Source organism: Paroedura picta, chromosome 1, assembly GCF_049243985.1.
Source record: "Paroedura picta isolate Pp20150507F chromosome 1, Ppicta_v3.0, whole genome shotgun sequence".
Classification (NCBI taxonomy): domain Eukaryota; kingdom Metazoa; phylum Chordata; class Lepidosauria; order Squamata; family Gekkonidae; genus Paroedura; species Paroedura picta.
The window spans coordinates 46026163-46048111 of record NC_135369.1 but is presented as its reverse complement, the minus strand read 5'-3'; the positions used below and the strand labels follow the sequence as shown (position 1 = coordinate 46048111).

The window sequence follows — 21949 nt, the reverse complement described above, 5'->3', positions numbered from 1 at the left end:
AGTAGAATCAAATGTGATTCATTAACTATCTATTATTAAATCATAATAAAATATAATATATGCCCTGAAGCTAAGAAAGCCACTGTGGAAGTTTCATTTTGCTTTTTTATTGCATTATAATGTTAATACCTAGGAAAGGGTTTTGTGTGTATGTGTTAAGTGCTGTCAAGGCACTTCTGACTTATGGCAGCCCTTGAATTAATGACTTCCAAAGCATCCTATCATTAATTGTCTTGCAAACTGAAGGCATTATCTTCATTTATTGAGTCAATCCATCTCATGTTCCGTCTTCCTCCTTTCTTTCTGTCTGTAACTTTACCTAGCAGTATTGTCTTTTTCGGGGAAGGGTTAGATCCAGGCTAAATTGACTAATTCCTTTTTTTAAAGTTAATTTCATTGTTTCCCAATCACAGATGTCTAATCTGGTTTTGTAACTAGCATAAATATCAGACCTGAGGGTGATTAAAGTATTGTTTGTTGCTCTAATAAAGTCAATATGTTAAAACGACATGACAGTATTTGGCCAGGCCATTTTTTTTTGTTACTAGTCAATTGTGCAACTTTATTATGCCCACATTTGAGATGATCAGGACTAAGGGGCTGAGAGAACAGTGACTTGCCTGAAGTTGTATTTTTGTGTGTGCATTAGCAATCATATTTCTGGCAGGCTGAATTATTTTAATAAAACAGAATCCCAGTGGCACCTTAAACGTTTATCCCAGCGTGAACTTTCATGAGTCAGATGCTTCTTCAAATGCTATGATGGGGAATTATTTTTAACCTTTATAGGATGTAAGAGATGACAAAAATGCTAAGACAGTGACAAGTCTGGGCATAAAGAATGCCTTTCCATCAGGTTCTTAAATATTCACTTGCATTTCAGTGGACATCTTCAAGGAAAGGTTCATCCTCAAAACAGAGCCTCATAAAACAGGAGCCATAGTGCTGCGTTGGGCTGGCTGACTGTTTGCTCTGAGCTGATATTGTTGGCTATTGCTGACAGGCCTTGCCATCTATCCTGGAAGCTAATAAAGCACGTCCTAGGAGACTCTCATGCACATCCTGCTTCTTCTACCTCTATCACCACCTTGCTCACCTTCAGAACACTTACTGATGTGCTTTGTTCAGCTTTTGTTCGTCTTGCTTGTAAATTAACTTGGAGATCTCCAGATTCTAATTTTGCAGAGTGTCATTATCTTTAAAGAGAAAATGGACTCTGTTCCTGGGCCTAACAACCCCAGTCAGGTGGAAATACAGCAGGCATGGAGATAAAGCAAACTGGCACGATTTATGACACCCAAAATGCACTGCACTTTTTTTGTCCAGAATTTCTGTCCTGCCATAAACATGTTACCCTGGAGTGGGAAAAGGTCCTGAGAAGAAGGGATGTATTTGAAAGACTTGTAGAGAGGTTGCGGCATTGGCTGTCAGTCTGAGCCTTGGAACTCTTTCAAGGGTCAGGATTCAGCTCTTGAGCACAGTGTGTTCTCTTGCCCAGTTAGGTATCTATAGCTTTAGAATATTTTGAATCCCTGAAACGATGAACTCTGACCAGGCTGAAGTAATGACAGACACAAGGCTTGCTTCTCTCTCTTCTCTCGCTAGCTTGCTCTGGAGAAGCTTGGTTGAAGCTTGGTTTAAGCTTCTTCTCCTTCTCGAACAGGCTAGCCCTTTATTTTCTCTTCAGCCCAGGAAAGCAGACTTTGCAATATACATTTTAGTCATGAACGTTTACAGAAGATTTTTGTTTGTGAACACATTACATTGTTATCAGAGTGCAAGACATGGCTTAATCTTCACCCAGGAAGGTTTCTCGAGATTAGCTATTTACAGAAACCCTGTCTTTCTGATGATTACACAGAGACCAGAGACTGACCTTTCCTGTCCCTGACCCAGCCAAGGTGTGCCCAACAGCTAGGAGCAGAGACAAAATTAGACAAATCCCTACACCAGGCCAGGCCCTGGGAGTCCTAGAAGTGGTTGAAGATACTACAAAGTTAGCATGATTAAAATATACGTATCTTACAATTGAAAGGTTAATGCATACTGCCACACATCTAGATGGAGTTTCCAGGCAAGTTTGACCACTCGACCCCTTTGTATGAACAAAGCATTGTTCACATTTTGTTCATCTCAAAGGTATTATATGTCCTTGCTGGGATTGCCATGAGAGCTTCTGGTTGCAAAGAGTATTCAGTAATGTTTATCTAATTTATTGACTCATCCTTGCAGCTGGAGGAAGGTGAACGTTTTGCCAAGATGGTGATAGACCTGGGGGAAGATGCTGGGGAGCTTCTAGCAAAGGGCACCTTGGCCTTGGGCCTGACATACAGTCTTCAAGCAACTGATGGTAACGTATTCTAGTCCATGTGGTCCATATGCAATCAAATCTGTCCATACAGAAGTTGTTCTCAGTTTAAGCAATCAGAAACTTTAAAACTTTCCTTGTAGACCAGTGTGTAAACTGCACGGAGCTTTTATTCCAACCCCAGGTTGATTCAGTCCCTGCCATCTATACAGAATTCGATTTCTGTTTTGATTTGGGGGTATTTAAATTTTCCCTCTGCAGCAAGAAGAATTGATCCGGAGTGACCCTACCTTTATTGTGCGATACCTTAGAGTGCTTTTAACCCTCAATATATTTTAAAATAACATTGTTTTGAATCTGGACTCTCCTCCGCTGTAGAGAACCCATGATTGGCCACAGGTGGTCATGTGACAAACTTGCCTTAAAGGAGAAGCCCCTAATTTCTCTCAACTTCTGTCCATCTTGGATTTTTTTTCTGCCTTCTTTGATCCTCTCCACCCACCCTTCAGGAAAAGAAAGGATTTTTTCCTTCCTCCTCTGACTTCTTGGATCCTCTCCCCCCCCCCTTCAAGAAAACAAAGAAAGAGTCTCCATTTGCCCTAACCATGTGCAGAACACTTTCCTGTTTCAATGGGGGGGAGGGGGAGAGGAAGACTCGAGTTCAAATCAATCTGAATTCAACAGGATTGACAATGGAATAAACAAAGTAAGTGCAGACTCTGCCCTGGATTCATCTGATACAGCATTCTGTTTCTAACAGCAGTTCATGAAGGTGATGATGATGGGGGTGGAGTGTTTCCCTTACCCATTTCCTACTACTCCACTGAGCAAAGTTTGAAACCTTCCTCTAATTTATGGCTCACTTAAGTTGGAGAAGGCTCCTTAAACTGATCCTTTGGAATGGTGGTTGGATACACCCTAGCATCATTTAGCTGTCATGACTGTTGATGACCTGCCCACCCACCATTTATTTGTCTAGTGCTTTTTAAGAAAAGCTCTCAAAGCCAGAAGACCTAACCTGGTAATGAAACCTGAAAGGGCTGTTTATCCCAAAAGGATAAAAGGGATTCTTTGTCAGGGTTGGAAAACAAACAGTGTTCAGTCTTTTTGCTGAAACAAACAGAATTTCCTCTGGTATCCCATTGGAGATGTTGCTTTTAACATGATGATTACTATTTGGTGGTGCCTGAATTGAGAGCCACACAAAATAATATATAGGATGTCCATGATCAGATTTTCCACTCTTAATTTTAAAATTCACAGTCACAAAATGCTTGTGGGGAAAAGGGAAATTTGAATGGGACTGTGGCATGTGGGAGTTCCTCTTTCTCACATATCCTTTTCCCAAGAAGTATATGATCTCTGAGATTTATATTTAAGAACATTTTGGGCTGTATCAACAGGGGCATCACATCAAAATCACAAGATATCATAGTCCCATTGTATACGGCACTGGTCAGACCACACCTGGAGTACTGTGTGCAGTTCTGGAGGCCTCACTTCAAGAAGGACGTAGATAAAATTGAAAGGGTACAGAGGAGAGCGACGAGGATGATCTGGGGCCAAGGGACCAAGCCCTATGAAGATAGGTTGAGGGACTTGGGAATGTTCAGCCTGGAGAAAAGGAGGTTGAGAGGGGACATGATAGCCCTCTTTAAGTATTTGAAAGGTTGTCACTTAGAGGAGGGCAGGATGCTGTTTCTGTTGGCTGCAGAGGAAAGGACACGCAGTAATGGGTTTAAACTACAAGTACAATGATATAGGCTAGATATCAGGAAAAAATATTTCACAGTCAGAGTAGTTCAGCAGTGGAATAGGCTGCCTAAGGAGGTGGTGAGCTCCCCCTCACTGGCAGTCTTCAAGCAAAGGTTGGATACGCACTTTTCTTGGATGCTTTAGGATGTTTTGGGCTGATCCTGCGTTGAGCAGGGGGTTGGACTAGATGGTCTGTATGGCCCCTTCCAACTCTATGATTCTATGATTTCTGTGACACCTTTCCACTTCAAAGGGTCTTCAAGCCTCTGAACATCAAAACATTTCAGTACTAAACTTCAAGTAGTTAAACAGGCATTAAAATATAAGAGTATATAACATATTTAAACGATTCTATAAAACATCACTATCATCATTAAACATTATAAAGTTGAACTGGCATGCAGCCAACTCACTCCTTACCTGATTGGCCCTTGGGGTATGCCACCAATAGGGAAAGTAGACAGGGAAAAGGTAGTTTTCAAGCTGGCGATGACAGTGGGAGAGTACATTCTGCCAATGAGGGCCAATCAGATCAAATTGAGTACAGACTGCCAGGAAAAGCCTCTACACTGGGAATTTTTACTCATGAGTGAGGGCCAATCAGTTCCAATTGCACTCTGCCAATTAGGGCCAATCAGGCAAAATTGCATGCAGACAGCCAGGAAAAGCTTCTACTGTGGGAAAGTTTACTCATAAGTAAGTCATAGGCCTCAGCCATGAAAAAACAAACAAGGGATCTGTCTCCTCCAACTTCCTGACAGTGTCAAAAGATTGCTGGTTGGAAGAGGAGTTGCCCTGCTGCCAGTAAATTGCCCTGGTCCCCTGGCCTATTTCAGCATGGAGGACTTGGGGGGGGGGGGGGAGAGGTTCCTCTTGGCACAGCCCCTGTGTGTCTTCTGGAGGGGGGCTGTGGGAAGCCAGAAATTCCCCCGCTCTGGGACCCAGGGCAGCCAGGAAAAGCCTCTGCCCTGGTAATGTTTACGCATGAGAAAGTCATGTTTGTTTTGCAGGTAATTGCAGCAGGGAAAATAATGCTGATGTGGGTGGGACTGGGAAGATACAGACTTTCCTTTTACATATGGATACCACCTTGGTATGGCTGCAGTCTTTCCAAGACTATCCCAACAAAGCAAATTTGAGACCAATGGCATGGAAGATGGGGAAAGTGTAGACAGGGCACGAAAGCACCATGAGGGACATGTGGAGGGGGGAGACACAGTTTCCCAGTAGCACCTTCCCAGTAGAAGAGTAATTTTTATAACCTGCTTTTCACTGCCCAAAAAAGTCTCAGAGTGGCTTATAATAGTCTTCCCTTCTTCTCCCTGCAACAGACACCCTGTGAAGTAGGTGAGTCTGAGTGAGCTCTGGGAGAACAGTTTCTAACAGGATTGTGACTAGCCCAAGGTCACCCAGCATGTGGAGGAGTAGGGAATCAAAATCAGCTCACCATATTAGAAGCCGTTGCTCTTAACCACTACACCAAGCTGTACAAATTGCCATTGCCTTAGAGAGATGTAGCTAGAGCACAGGCAGAAGAAGCTGTTGCAGGAGGATGGTGTAAGTCTTTTTTGACTTGCTCATTGACTGTTATGAGATTCTTTTCCTTTAAATTTGGACCTTCTGGCCAGTGGCTTCTCAGAGCAGTCTAAGGAGAGACACTGAGGTATTTCCTACATGGTGAGGTGATTGTGTGGTTAATAAGCTTTGCATTTTGAGAAGGGATGAATGCTTTTTTCTTCTGTGTTCTCTCTCTGTGTGTAGAGGGGAGTGCAACACAGCCCTTTGTCCTGATCCTTTCCTCCAGGGAAAGGAATCTCTGCAATCTGGAGAGGAGCTTTCATTCTGTGGGTTCTCCAGGTCCCACCTGAAGGCTGGCACCCCTGACCTCCATGAGATCCCAAGCCAGGGCTTTTCTCCAGGGCGATTGATCTCTGTTGCCTGGAAATGACCTGCAATTCGAGCAAATCCCCAGATCTCAATCTCTCCCATCCTGCAACCTCTCTGCCACAAAGTAGGATCATACAGGAGTCAGGGGTCCTTAAATTATGCTGACCCCAAGTCATATAGGGCTTTAAAAACCAATATCAGTAACTGATTTGGTTCTAGAAGAAAAATGGGAGCCAGTGTAGACAGAAGTGATATAGCCCATATAACCCACTCTGGTCATCATTTTAGGTGCAGCGTTTTCAGTCAACTGTTTCCAGACAATCTTCAGGGGAAGCCCCATGCTCTAATCTAGATTACTGGTGCATGTACTGTAGTGGCAACATCTTTCCCCAGGAAACCAACAGATGGCTCACCAACCAAAGGTGATGAAAATCCACACACCCCCATGTACCATTACCACCTGTTTTTCTAATAGGAGGCCCAGGTCCAGCAGCATCCCTAAACCACAGATGTACTCTTTTTGATTCAGAACAGGAGATATCTCTGGTCCCAGGTTCAACCTTCTCCCTTCCCACCAATAGCACCTCAATTCTGTTGGGATTCAGATATCATTTGTTAGCTCTTATCTATCCCCAAGCTACCTCCAGGGACCTCAAGCTACCTCCAGGGACCACATCTTCCTTGGGATTAGCTTGAAGTAGAGCAGAGTGACAACTGCATATTGTAGGCAATCAAGCCCATATTTCTGGATGACCTCTCATTGCAGCTTCAAGAAGATGGTTAAAAAGTATGTTTGTGTGTATGGGGGGGGATGGAATTTTTTGGGGGACCATGTAAGCCACAGCCAAGGGGCTGAGTAGCATTCCTCCAGCACCACACTCTGAAGCCTGCCTTTCAAGTAGCCCAGAAAGCATTGCAGAATAATGCCTCCCATTCTCAGCCCTGAAAGGTGGTCCAGAAGGATATCAAGAGAGGTCCAGGAGAATTAAGAAGGTTGCACGCCCCTGTCTGCCTCCTAGTGCAGTTCATCTACTATTTGCCCCAGCATGAAGAAAACACAAGCATCTCCAGGGATTTTTTAAATGATAAAATAAAGTTTGGGAGATCCAACTGAAAGAAATAACTGTCAAATGGAGAAACATTTAGCTTACTGAAATGGTTTGTGTTGTATCCTGATCTTGTTAGTGTAGAACGGGAAAAGCTAGAGCAGATCCATGTTTTAAATGGTGGTGGTGGATCCCAAACTCTCCAGCTTGCCTCTGAGGACTGCTTCACATATTTTTAATCTACATACTAAAAACGATACGTTTACTGCTATGGGTATGCTAGGGCTACTTGTGCTGGGGAGCCAGGTTGTCTGCTGTGTGTCCATGCAGTGGCAAACACGTTTTCTGCCTCATAATTATGTTGTAAGACAGACCTCTTGTAAAGAGATATAAGTGCACTGATGAATTTACATTTCGTGGAATGAGTTGGAACTGCATTTCACAGAGGATGCTTTATTCCCCCCTGCCTCGAACCGAGATCACTTATTGACAGAACACAGATTTCTTCTCTGTAACATATATTTTTCTTGGCTAAAAATCTCTTTTCTGGCATTCCCAGTGGACTGTTCCCAAAGCACCTCTTGCAATATCTGTTCTGTTGCTGACTCCAGTGACAATACAGCTTCCCTTATCTCATCCAGAATTTATACGAGACAAGCAAAGGCTTTGAGAGGGTGAGAAACACTCCCCTGGGCTTAACTTGACAGAGAGCATGCTTGAAATGAGCTACTGCTCCTGGACTTACAGGGTATGAGTTTTATTACTTTTTGCAATTTCCCCCCTTCTTTATCATCTGTTGGGGACATTATAATTCTTTATTCCAGAGGGGTAGCTGTGTTAGTATGCTGTAGCCATAACAACAGGAAATCACGGTGACTTAGATTTAAAAACTTTCTTTAAAAGGGGTTTGTGTGTGTAGTATATATGCAGGAACAGGGCGGTAGAGACCCACTACTTTGTAGCCTTCAATTGTGTGATTGCTTTTTGAGTGTGTTGCCACTCAGAGGGTGCTAGAGGGTAACACCAGAGTCCTTCATTCCTCTGCCATGGAGATTTGAGTACAGTTATCTATGCCATTAGTTAACAAGCTGCGTTATTATGTTTGAGACTTCATTCGAGGTGAGGGGTTATAGTTTTGAGCTGGGGAATTAGTGATAATAAGTTGGTTCATATCTGTTATGAGCTGTGATTTGGAGCTCAGCCATATTGAGGTAGCACACGATGGCATGGCAGTATGAGTATAAGAACATGAGAAGCCATGTTGGATCAGGTCAGTGACCCATCCAGTCCAACACTCTGAATTACACAGTGGCCAAAACTATCAAGAGGTCTGCCAGCAGGGCCAGAACTCCAGAAGCCCTCACAGTATTGCCCTCCAAGCACCAAGAATACAGAATATTGCCGCCCTAATCATAGTGTTCCATCTATACATTGTGGCTCATAGCTACTGATGGATCTCTGCTCCATTGTTTAACCAATCCCTCTTAAGGCTATCCATGCTTGTAGCTGCCACCACTTCCTGCGGTAGGAATTCCACATGTAAATTACTCTTTGGGTGAAGGAAGTTCTTCCTTTTATCTGTTCTAGGTCTACTGCTCATTAACTTCACTGAGTACCCGTGAATTCTTATATTGTGAGAAAGGAGAAAAGTACATATTTCTCTGCCTTCTCTATCCCATGCATAATTTTAGAATCATAGAATCCTAGACTTGGAAGGTGCCATACAGGACATCTAGTCCAAGCTCCTGCTCAATTCAGGATCAGCCTGAAGTGTCCATAAGTATCTGTCCGGCGGCTTTATAAACTTTGGTCATGTTGCCTATCAGTCATCATTTCTCCAAGTTAAAAAGCCCCAGCCTCTTTAAAACTTTTCCTTATAGGGAAGGTATTAATCTTTTTAATTGCCCTTATCTGTACCTTTTCCAATGCTATATCTTTTTTGAGGAGAAGCGACCAGAACTGTACACTGCATTCCAAATGAGGCTGCATGATAGATTTATACAGATTTATTATACTAATTGATTAGTTTCGGACCCCTTCCTAGTAATCTCCAGGGTAGCACTTGCCTTTTTACTGCAGTCACACAAGTATGAGGAATGTTAGTTTGTGAAGAAAGCTGGCTTGCCAGATATTTCCCATCCATCCCAGTTGATGTGCAGGGAAAAAAGATTCTCTCTTCCCAGGTTGACCTTGATATTGATCAAAGCCATGTCTAAAAACAGGATCCTACTGTTATGTGCATTAGTGGGGAAGTGACTGACCTCGTATATGCGACTGAGACCTGACTTGATAAGGTGGACAATGTAAATCTGTTACAAATTACTCCTGCTGGGTTTGTTGCTGGGGACAGTTTAGGTCTCTTATAGACAACCATCCACATAGCTTATCAGTAGAGTCTGGGCTGAGCTTGCGGAGGTAGTCTTGGGACAGGTTTTAAGACTCCCAGACAGGTTGTTCTGATGGACTTCAACTTTCCCAAATCCAGCTGCATCTGTCATACCTTCAAGGGCTGATTCACTCGCACATCCTGTAATCTGTCAGCAGTGCCTTTCTGCTAGTTACATTGCCTAAATTTGATATACATTTTGCAAGAGAATCAGAAATCAGACATTAAAAATAGAAACATTCAAAAATCAGTGAGAAGGGCATTTGATATTCAAGATATTCAATAACAAACTTAAAAGTTGTAGTGACAGTGTTGCTCAGGTAGGTATGGGAACAGACTTAGCACAAGATTTGTTGAAGGAACTCTCTGGTTTATCTGGGTATGGACCTGTACTGGGAATTTGCCCCATCTCACCACTCCTCCGGTGGCAGGGCAAATTCCAGGTTTCACATGACGTTGCTGGGCTGTGGCCATCCCAGGCCTGGCCCAACTTAAGTCCTTGTTTGCCCCACTGCAATGGATAATTCTGTGTTCCGTTTTTTGGCCAGGGGCTTTGAGGTGGCCTATGTCAGGAAAGGAAGAATTTGGCCATCCTGGCCTGGTTCCTCCCGCAACTGCAACTGCGGTGTCCTGGAAGGAACAAAAAATGCCCCAGCTGCGGAACTTTACTGTTCTAGCTGCCTCGTCTGGAGGCACAAATTCAGGGTGGACTGAGTACAGCAAGGAAAATACGCTCCAACCCAAATACCCAGCAGCAGCCCAGTACGGTGGTACTGGGGCAGAATAGCTCATAGAGATAAAAAGAGCTAGAAAACCTTTACCTATGTGATTTCTGTGAATCAGAGGAGCAGGGTCAGCAAAAAACAAAAATTAGCAATCCCAGTACTTAACAGAAGAGATCCAGTAAATCCCCATTCATCCATCTTTCCAACACTAAAGGTAAAGGTAAAGGTATCCCCTGTGCAAGCACCGAGTCATGTCTGACCCTTGGGGTGACGCCCTCTAGCGTTTTCATGGCAGACTCAATACGGGGTGGTTTGCCAGTGCCTTCCCCAGTCATTACCGTTTACCCCCCAGCAAGCTGGGTACTCATTTTACCGACCTCGGAAGGATGGAAGGCTGAGTCAACCTTGAGCCGGCTGCTGGGATTGAACTCCCAGCCTCATGGGCAAAGCTTTCAGGCGGCTGCCTTACCACTCTGCGCCACAAGAGGCTCTAGAGAGTAACAAACTGCATCTCCGGGAGTGACAGCCCATTCCTCAGGGATCACATGAAGCTCTTGCGTCCTGTAACTACCTCTAGAAAATCACCCACCTCCCGGTTGTACTAGGAGCTACAACTGACTGTGTGGTGTTCTGCTTTCGTGATGTATGTGTGTATGGAGGAAATCATTCACTGGTGAAAACCAGGTCCTGTTGGTTTTCCCAAAGATCAGAGGACAAAACCATCACCTGTCATTTCTAATTTATATTATGGTCAGGAGCCAAAACCTACACCAGAAGAGTTTTAGTATCCCCTGAGGACCTTTGTGCTGCCTGATCCTCTGGCAGAGCTTTGTCCCCTCTTTCCCAAGCCAGCAGGCTCCCAACACGTCTTCTACAAAGAGGAGACAGCAGGTGCACCCCCTAAACTGTCTGTCTTGGGCAGACTCCCAACTGCTCCGCACAGATGACCATGCAGAACTGCCAGGGCTCAGGAAAACATCTCTAAAATCTGTCTCTGAAATGTTTATGCAGCTCAAAGCATGCATGCTGACAGGTTTCCAGAAACCATAGGCAGAAAAAAAAGGGGGGGGAGGCAAAGCAAGTAAGATTCCAGTAGTAGAGATTTCAGGGCCATGTAATTATGGCCCTATATTCCTTAAATGGTGCCCATGCCCACAAAAAAAGGCCTTATGAACCCAATTGGGAGAAATTAGGTCTCCCACATTGCTCTTTGTTTGGATATTAACACTGGCAAAGAAACAAATTATTATTGCTAGGAGCAGTATCCTAAAACATACCTGAAGATCTAGCAGCGGCCCTAAAAACACCAATTTAAAGCAATGATCAGCACACCATCTCTAACAGCTTGTGCTGTTAAAATAAAAAGCCAAGAAGCAGGTGGGAGGAGAGCAGGCATTGTCGCCAGGTTTCCCCTGGCCGCTAACAGGGCCACAGGGCCCTTGGGGAAGGCGGCAGGAAGGAGGGAGGCTGTGCTCTCCCCAAGGCTGGGATGGCCCTCTGCACCCTACAGAGGCTGCGGAGGGCCTTTCCAGCCCAACGGAAAGTGTGGGGATGTGGGGAGGGGGCAGGCTGTGTTCCCCCCAGGGCCGGGAAGGCCCCCCTCCTGGGGGGACGCAGGAGTTCACTCTGCCATTCTGCACAGCCTCGCAAAGCCCTGCAGAGGCTTGGATGAGCCTCTGCAGGGCTTTGCAGGGCCAGGCAGGGTGGCACCTGGATAGCTGCAAGGGGGGTGAAGAGTTCCAACCACCACTCCGTCTGGCCCCGCAAAGCTCTGCAGGGGCTCAGGCAAGCCTCCATGGGGCTTTGCAGGGCCGGGAGGAGTAGCAGTTGTAGAGCTTTGGTGGAGGGGACTGGAGTTTCTGCTGCCACTCCACCCGGCCCCCGAGGGGTAGAGGGGGGATGCCTTCCCTTCCCTTTCCCCTTGGGCCAGAAAGCCCTCCAGCCGCCTCGCGGCAAGGTGGCTGGATCCCTTCCTGGCCCAAGGGGAAAGGGAACCCCCCTCCCCCACTTCTAGTGCCTGTTGTATCAGTTTCAATGGGCTTTATTTCTAGTCTATAATATTAGAATCATAGAGTTGGATGGGGCCATACAGGCCATCTAGTCCAACCCCCTGCTCAACGCAGGATCAGCCCAAAGCATCCTAAAGTAGGTTGGATCATTAAGTGCTCTTTCAAAGCCTGAATAATAATTAAGTGCTGTCAAGTTACAATCAGCATGAGAATATCTTTGCTGGATCAGACAAGTGAGCCATATAATCTAGTATACTGTTTCACACGATAGCTAACCAGTTGCCCCAGAATGCCAGCTAACCAGGCACAGAGTCCAATGCCTTCCCCTGACGTTGCAAACTACCTCTGAATATAAAGGTTCCCTTTATTCCCCATTAATGTACCTCTCCTCCATGACTCCAGTGATTACAGACTCAAGTAAAAAGGTAGCAAATGTGTTTTGTTTTTAAAGAGCTTTGCTGGTTGAAGCCATTAGGGTTTTGCAAATTATGATTTCCCCCAAAATACTTTCAAAAAATGTAATACTCTACTGTAAGATCATGCTGTTTGCAGTGGTTTCAAGATTGCATGTTTGTATCTTCTGTCACAGCTACCCTGAAAAGTACGCAAGATGACTTGCACCGGAAAGCACTTCAGACTCTGGAAAGGTGAGAATTCTCAGTTGACAGATGGTTGTTTTATGTTGTTATCTAAAATCTTCCCTCGGCTTATCAATATGTTTGAGCTTTTAAGGATTTCTACTGCCAACATGCCCCCCTCCCTTTACTGCTAACAAGGAATAAATGAGGAAAGCACATTTTCTATCATTGTTGCCAGTCAAAGGATTGCTCTTGCTGCTTTTCTGGGTGCTGTTCTGGAGTATAAGGAGGTGTCATTTTGACAGACAGGGCCACTTCTCAGAGGGGCAGTGGGCTTTGTGTGGCACACATTCCTAGACTCAGATGTAACATCTCGGTTACTATGCTATTTTGATATAATTGCTGTCCTATATTACTCTTTAACCATATTTATTTTTAGCCCTTTGACCTTTCCCCATCCGCTGTGGCTTGTATCCATGATATCTTCACTCCAACTTGGAAGTAGATAGATCACCGATTAAACATCACAGATACTCATGTTTAACCAGTAGGGGCTGTTGCAGGAGTGTAGCTCAGTACTTGTGTCCTGAACCAAATGCCTGGGGGAAGAGCTCCCTTTTGGAGGCCCTGCAGAATTGATCTAGCTCTGGTAGGGCACTGATCTCCTCTGGGAGCACATTCCACCAGGTGGGGGCCAGAACAGAGAAAGCTCTGGCCCTGTTTGAGGTCAGATGATCTTCCGTGGGGCCAGGGATCACTAGCCAGTTGGAGGTGACAGAGCATGATGTTCTTTGAGGGGTATAGGCAGAGAGGTGGCCCCTCAGATACACTGAGTCAGACTGCATATGGCCTTGAAGGTGATTACCAAAACCTTAAGCCTGATTTGGGATTCAACTGGTAGCTAGTGCAGCTGTTGAAGCATGGGATGAATGCAGGCCCTCCACAGTGTTCCTGTGAGAACCCTGGCTGCTGCGTTCTGTACCAGAGTAGACTTGTGTAGACCTAGTTGCAGAAATCCAGCCAAGAGGTGATCACTGCCTGGATCACTGTGACTAGATGTTATGGGGCCAAGTAGGGTCCTAGTAGCTTAGCTTGGTGCAGGTGGAAGAATGCCTGGTGGACTACTTTTGTGACCTGTTCCTTTGTAGGGAGGGAGGTGTCAAAGGTCACACTCAGGTTCATGGGTGAGTGTACAAGTGATAGCTGCACTCCATCCAGGCAAGGCAGCCACGCTTCCTCACTGGGACCCTTTCTACCAAACCACATGACCTCTGTCTTTGAGGGATTGAATTTTAGACGGCTCTGCTTGAGCCAACCTATCACTGCTTCCAGACATATGTCTAATGAGTCTGGGGGAGAGTTAGAGCCACCATCCATCAGAAGTAAGAGCTGGATGTCATCGGCATATTGATGACATCCTAGTCAAACCTCCATTCCAGCTGGGATAAAGGGCACGTGAAGAGGATTGGGGAGAGAACTGCTCCATGAGGCATTCTGTATGGGAGTTGGCAGAGACAGGATTGGTTCTCGCTGATAGCTACTCTCTGTCCACAACCTTGGAGAAAGGAGATTAGTCACTGAAGGGTTGTCCCACTTATCCTGCCACCAGTGAGGCAAAAAGCTTATGATCGACTGTCTTGAGCACTGCCCTAAAGTCGACCAATATGAGCATTGCTGACCTGCCTGTGTTCAGCTGATAGCAGAGGTCATCCATCAGGGCAATCGATGCTGTTTCAACCCTGTGGCCAGGCCGGAAGCCCAACTGGACTGGGTCCAAGACCAAAGCTTCATTCAGGAATGCTATTACCTGGTCCACTAGATCCATGACAGTGCAGCAGTTGGTGGGTTTTCATGGGTCCAGGGATAGTTTCTTTAGTGGTAGTCATACCACTGCCTCCTTCAGCCCCTCCGGGAATTATCCAGTTAAGAGGGAGAGATTGATTATCTCCTGGAGTGGGGCACCTATCCTCTTGTGTGTTCTTTTGATTAGCTATGAGGGGCAGGATTCTGGGGGCATGTGGCTGATTTCATTGCAGTCAGCACCCTGCCCGTGGGGCCAGTGACAAATTGTGAGAGTCCATGTGTCGACCCCGGCCAACTCCAGGTATAGCCCATTTCTAGAAGTCGGCAGTTTAGCGTGGACATTGAAGTCTCCCAGGATCAGCAATTGCTGTTTTATATCTTTTATGTATTTTAACTCTGTTTATTTTTTTAATGATGTGTGATGGGGGGATCGATTTTAATGGTTTTATAAATGTGATTTTGAAATGTATGTTTTAACTTGTTAGCCAGCTTGGTTGCCCTTATGAGGGCAGGAAAGTGGGATACAAATTTTGTAAATAAATCTGGTGAGGAAAGAGGCAGTTATGATGAAGAAACGCAGGATATCCCAATTACCATAGAAGATGCTCTGGGGCTGGATAAATAACATGTTAACTAGAAACTATGTCGTAAAATATTTGTGTTTCAGCCAGAGAGAGAATAGTTCCCATTTATGGAGACAAATAGAGTAATAACCATTTCTACCCCATACATTAGGAAGAGGAGGAGGCTAATGGCTTCAATCCCTTTCACACATACAAACTCATTCTCACCCCCTTTCAAAGACTTGCAGATGAGGAAAGAGAGCAGGGGTAAAGGGATGGGGGTATATCTCCACAGGGGTACTAGCTATTTTGATATAAAGGGAAGATTATTTCCTGAACTCAAACACAAAAAAACAGACTGAGTTTGTTCTTCCCCACCCCATTCATTCCTTGCAAATTCCTTCCAAGTCTATGTTGCTCCCCAAGGTAATGCATGATCTGATTAGACAGAGGATCAAGTGAATTTGTGCATCTAAGTATGTACAATTCTCCATATGGTTAATCCATCCAAAAGGGCACACACAGAGCTTTTCTTAGCCATTGCTCCATGTTTGTGGAATTCTTATCCTCCAGAGTTTCACAAATGTTAGACTGAGAAATGTTGAAAGATCTTTTTATTTGTGCTTTCTTCTTGCTTGACACTGCTACATTGATAATGGGAAAAGAGATGTGATGAGGGTCTTTCTGCTTCCATTTTTTAGAGATGGCATTCACTATTATTAAGTCAGTGGCACTCATTCCACAGCTTGCAAAGAGCCATCAATCAAAAGAGCCATATTTGCTTCTGACCTTGATACGAGGCCTGCACATCAGGGAATTTCACAGCTTACCCGTTCTTCAAGTGATGGCTGTTTCAAAGTGGGAACCATGTGTCAACCACAAGTCCCTCTTGTCAAGAGTCTTGCCCACTTACCTGCCCCATATTTTTAGAGTCATGTTGGGAGACAGTGCTCAGAAGTCAGCATATCTGAGTATCTGAGAAAAGTATCCCCGTCTTAGATCCATTGATAGTATTTCAGGGTTCATATCATAGTACTGCTATGTTGTTGTTTTCTGTGTTTGCAAGTCTGGGGGATCTTGTCATGGGACACAATCTTGTCATCGGACAGCCCATTAAATATCAAAGGTTCTTCCTCAAACATAGAAAGGATCTGCAGTAGCAGCCAGTTGGCAGCCAATATTAAGCACTTGGAAAATCCAGGACTGGCATAGATGCCGGGACCCTGGTTTCCTGTCCTTGTTTAGTCATTACAACAGTAGTTTGTCCCTGTTATACCTCCAGTCATGGAGTTGGATCCCTGGATTTAGTGAAGAGCATTCTTGAGTGGAGCAAGATTCTTCATTTGTAAGGGAGTTGCTGACTTCTGATATTGTTTGCCCTTTCTTTAGAGCCTATTTCGTGGCTTGAAAGTCTGAGATACTTTTACAATGGGCTTGAATGCCAGTGAGATAAGAAAGGAGTTATATCCTGAAGTCTCCTTGTTGGTGGTATGCAAACATTCAGCGTTATTTCCAATTCAAAAATTAATTTCTAGAAGGTTTGAGTAACTCTCTAAAACCACATAGAGCATAACTGGAAAAGAAGTTGCAAAAGTTGTTCATTATTATACCTAAGAATAAATATCATACTGGAATATAACCATTCTGTTGAGGAACTGTTGTGCTCTTCTCATTGACCAAATAAGGAAAGTATGCTGGTCCAGTCCAGCCTGCTATGGAAAGATGGTGACTATTAAAATAGCTACTTTTTCTTGTGTGATTTTTATATGTGATCTACTTATATATATTTCTCCATATCAACTGTGCAAATGGCAAAAACTTACCAGGTTCATATGGGAGTGAGCATTCAGGGGAAAGAATATTAGCTTTTAAGATTCTATTCAGGAAGACAGGATAGAGCGGTGGGGTTTGTCTTGTTTACTGTATTAGAATCATAGAGTTGGAAGGGACCATATAGACCATCTACTCCAACTCCCTGATCAATGCAGGATCAGCCTAAAACATCCAGGATATGTATCTGTCCAACTGTCACTTGAAGACTGCCACTGAAGGGGATCTCAACACATCTTTATGCAGAAGATTCTACTGTTGAATTACTCTTGACGGTGCAATTTCCCCCCCTGATAGCTAGCCAGTGCTGTTTTACATGTAATTTAAGCCCATTACTGTAGATCCTATCCTCTACTGCCAACAGGAACCTTTTCCTGCCCTCCTCTAAGTGACAACCTTTCACATACTTAGACAGCAATCATGTCCTCTCTCAGCCTCTTCTCCACACTGAACATTCCCAAGTCCATAATGCTTGATCCCCAGGCCCTGGATCATCCTTGTTGCGCTCCTCATTGTGGCCTCTTAATTTTTGTCCCTGTCCTTTTTGAAGTGAGGTCTCCAGAACTGCACACAGTACTCCAGGTGCAGTCTGACCAATGTGGTATACAGCGGGACTATGACATCTTGTGATTTTGATGTGATGCCCCTGTTGATACAGCCCAAAATGACATTTGTGTTCTTTTTTGTTTTCTGATCATATTTAAATACCCAAGTTCTTGTTCACACACACTGCTATCTCCCATCCAGTATGCATGCTTCTCATTTTGTGACCCAGATGTAAAACTGCTCTTCTCCTGTCGGAACCAGCCAACAATTGGTAACCCCTGAAAGAAGATTCAAAGTCGGTGTGCCTTTTCATCTAGGTAGGAGCTGAGGGGAGTCCGAGCAGAGGTTCCCCGTCTGGGAATTGAGCGCGCGCTCTCTCTCTCTCTCCTTCACTCCCCCCCCTTTATTGTTACAGTCTTAATCCCCCTGTACTCTGTGAGTATGCTTATCTCTACTACAAGGTTATACATTACCATACATAATCCTAAATACATACATTCAACATGGCATTTCCCTTTCCTATATGGAGTAGTTTTCCAGTCTTCTGGACTTTAGGACACATAGCTCTGTTCCTGTCAATGTGGCAGTATCAGTATTTTTCCATACTCTGCACATCCTCCTTTGGTCACTCAGCTCTCAAAAATGGCTCCACTTTGGTTCAGTACGCTGAGTGATTCCCACATTCTCCTTATTGAATTGTTCTCATTTGCTAACTTTTCCAGTGTGTTCAGATCTCATTGAAGATTAGGATAGCACTTGCTATCCTCCAGTCTTCTGCCACCTCTCCAGTCCTCCAAGAGGTCCTAAAGATTATGGGCAAGGATTCTGCTGGCTCTCCTGAAAGTTCTTTGACCACTTTTGGGTGCACACCATCCGGCCCAGGGGATTTGAAATCCAGTACAGCCTCTCAACAGCCTCTCTGCCCATGTCTTGTTATACAGTGGTTCCATTAATCCACTGACCTTAATGGCAAATGTCCTTGAGCAAAAAAACTATGGACCACTTTAGCTGAAAGGCATGTCCCAGAGATTTCAGTAAATGCAAGGATCCAGACACAGGAACAGAACAGATGACCAGTTTGGTGCGAGATATATCTACATTTTAATGCAACTTTGTATTTTGGGGCCCCACAAGAAGCAAATTGGATACCCAGAATTGCTACAAGTTTCACCATACACTTAACCCCGTTTGATAAAAAGAATTATTCATGTTCCTGGGGAAAGGTTGGCATTTAATGTTGCCGGTGGAGATATCAAGACTTACTCAAAAAATACAGAATAAAGCATGATATGAGGTCATCTTAATCACTCATTTCTTCTAGATCCACAGTTTCTTAAACTAAGAAATGAGCTTACTAGCAAAAGTGTCAAGTAAGCAAACTTATTTTGAAGATCTGCTGACATGAGCATGGGGCATTCAAGCGGACACAAAGCTTTTGATCTCAACCATGTATCATGTTGTCAAGACAAGCTGAATGATGCATGGAGGCCTGAACCTAGACTTCCCGTTGACGTATTAGGAATAGTCAGAAGGTTGAGATTCATAGCTGAAAGTGGCCCTTTGTACAACTTGCAGAGGCCATGCATTTAGGATCCCATCATACTGGGACATCATCACCTCCCTTAGGCTCAGACACATTTATCAAAATAGCTGTGTAGTCTGTTGATACTGCTGTCAACACAGCAGAACTCATCTACATGTGTGACTTGAATGTTCAGTGCTAGGTAGAAACAGGCAGTCACTGGCTGTCAGCTGAACTGGATCCTCAAAATGACTTTTGTCAGTTCTTTATATAGATTCATTGTTGTAACTTGTCATCATAGAGGGACACTGTGACGTAGTGGTTAAGATTGTTGGACTAAGGAGACTCAGCCTCAAAACTCCAGTAGTGCCATGGAGGCTCGTTGGGTGACCTTGGGCCAGTCTCATTCTCTCACCTTAACCTACCTTATAGAGTGGTTGTGAGGATAAAATGGAGAGGAGAAGGGTGTTAGCCACTTCGGGTCCCTGTTGGGAAGAAAGGTCGGTTATAAATGGAACAAATCATTCATTGGTTGCATGCACACATACTACAGCCAGAATGACCATAGCTAGGGTGCAGACACATGCACACAGCGCATTGTCACAAAGATTAGCACATTGTCCTAACTGGGAGTGTGCGTGTATGTTGGCCACTGCTATAGTTCCTATTTTTGATTTTAAAAACAAATAATTTGTGGCCACTGCTACAGCTTATAGCTTGGGGAGGTCATGCTTCAGTGTGATTTCTGTGCAAACAAGTAGTTATGCTACTTATTACATTTTTCCCTTGCCTTTCCTTCAAGGGACTCAGTAGGAACTCATGAGTCAGCAACCTTTGCAGCCTCACAGCCCCGTGAGCCAGGCTGGGAGGAGTGTGTGAGGATAGCCAGAGGTCACCCAGTAAGTTTTAGGACTGAGCAGCTATTTGAACCCAGCTCTCCCTTGTCTGGATTCAAGTTTCTAATCACTGTATCACACCAGATATTTCCATCAGAAATTTCCATCTGGTGGCTCAATTCATGCCGCAGATTTAATGCTTGATGTTCCTGAGTGAATTCTTGAGTTTAAATTCTTGAGTAATATGATACCAGAAAACAGACTTCCTAAAATATATTTTAAGGAACAAATTCTCTTTCTAATCAGACAACCAGAATATGACTTTAACTGTTACAATGCCATAGATTCTCCCAGAGTAATTTCCCAACTTTAAAGAAATTAGAATAAGAATTTGATATTTTTACCCAGCATGACATAGCTACAGCAGATAGAGGCACAATTGCCCATGGTGTCCTAGGTTTAAATACTAAGCTTATTTTGTTCATCTATGAGAAGAGTTATTTTTCTGTTACTTTGATGCCAGCAGTTGTTTTTAAAGGGAGATTTACTAATGTTCATATATGGTGCTTAGTTTTGCCTCTCTAGTGCAAAAAAAAATATTGAAGAGCTCATTCAGTGCTTTCAAGCCAATTTACTAGAAATAAACTTCTCTCCCAGGTGCTGCTGGACAAAGAAAGTGATCTGATCTTCAGTGGCTGGTTGTTGGCTAATAAGCATCAGAATGTAACCCTCAAGCTAGCTATTTGTGCTTCAGCTCTGTCAAAATCCTGTGTTTCTTTTGTAGGCTCCTGTGTTGTTAGTAGACATTTAGGATGAAAGCTAGTTTATTGTTCTGCTTCTGTTGCTGTGTCGGTCTGTTGATACAACAACTGCTGTGTCGGTATTTCCTGTTTTTTTCTGTTTTTTTCTGTTCTAACTGATGACAGAAAACCTGATTTTGAGATTTGGATTACCATTAAGGAGCAGAAAATAACAAATATTTCACTGCAAGCAACAGGATGACTTGGACAAGGCCAAGAGCCACTACAAATAAAACCTTTACATTTAGAAGACAGATCGGTAGAATGTTTACTTTTGTTGGTTGCCACCCATACCATCAGCCAGCCCAGAGGTCTATCTGTAGCTCCTTCTGCTTTCCCTTCTGCCAGGAGTTATTTGAGAAAGTCGCCCACCCCACATCCATATATCCTTAATATCTTCTGTTATATCTTTGCAAAGAATTTAAATTGTCAAACAGTACCAGGTGTCACTATAAAAAAATTTTTTTTTTGCATGAAGGTGGTTCATATTCCGATAAGTATCATCAAACATTGAGAGCTATGTGTAATAGTCAGTGTACCTGGGGAACCGTTTGCCCCCTGTTTGCCCCCCGCAAAGTACTTTGCTCTGCGGTTGCTAATCTGTTGAAGATCCCTGGCCCTAAGGAAGTATGCCTGGCTTCGGCCAGGGCCAGGGCCTTCTTGGTCCTGGCCTGGCTTGGTGGAATGACCTCCTGGGAGAGCTGAGGGACCTGATGGAGCTGTCACAGTTCCGCAGGGCCTGCAAAACAGAGCTCTTCTGCCAGGTCCTTGATTGAGGCTAGTGCTAAGAACAGGATATAAGTTCAATAAATAATTATCATGAGGATGAGGATGAAACACTGGGGTTTCTTGGTGGGCCTGGAAGGGTTTCCCAAATATGTGGGAGTTAATGCTTTTTTATATATGTATTTTAATTTGTTAAACATTTATCGGATGATATTATCATATATGGTCATGTCGACCCCCACTCCCAAAGATGGCCAATGATGAGCCCGGAGGGGGTGGGAAGGGGAGGGGCCCCAGGTGGGCATGTACAAAGCTATGATTCTGATCCATATTCTTCATGATTGTGCCCCTTCTGAGGTTTTTTGAAAACTAAAGAATAGTTCAGGGGGTTCTCCACTGTAAAAACATTGAGAAAGACTTGAGTTGGAGTTTCAGCTAAGATCTGAGAGACTCATTGTTCAAACACCCATTCTGCCACAATGTTTGCCAGATGACCTTGGAGCAGTCACGCTCTCAACCTAATCTGCCTCATAGGGTTGTTGTGAGAATTCACAAGGAGTAGGAGAGAAGGAAGTATCCAACTCAAAGTTCCTTCAAGGAGAAAAATTAAAAATGTACTAAATAAATGG

General features: G+C 44.1%; 1 protein-coding gene across 8 annotated transcripts in view; it reads left to right on the top strand.

Moving 5' to 3' along the window:
- The window catches only part of TTC7A (tetratricopeptide repeat domain 7A), a 198468-nt gene that overhangs the window by 73573 nt on the left and 102946 nt on the right, over positions 1-21949 (top strand). For all 8 annotated transcript variants that reach the window (XM_077336987.1, XM_077336959.1, XM_077337005.1 and 5 more), the window contains 2 exons: positions 2233-2350; positions 12706-12763. In XM_077336987.1, the coding sequence (XP_077193102.1) occupies positions 2233-2350; positions 12706-12763 (176 nt within the window). The remainder of the gene's footprint in view (positions 1-2232; positions 2351-12705; positions 12764-21949) is intronic.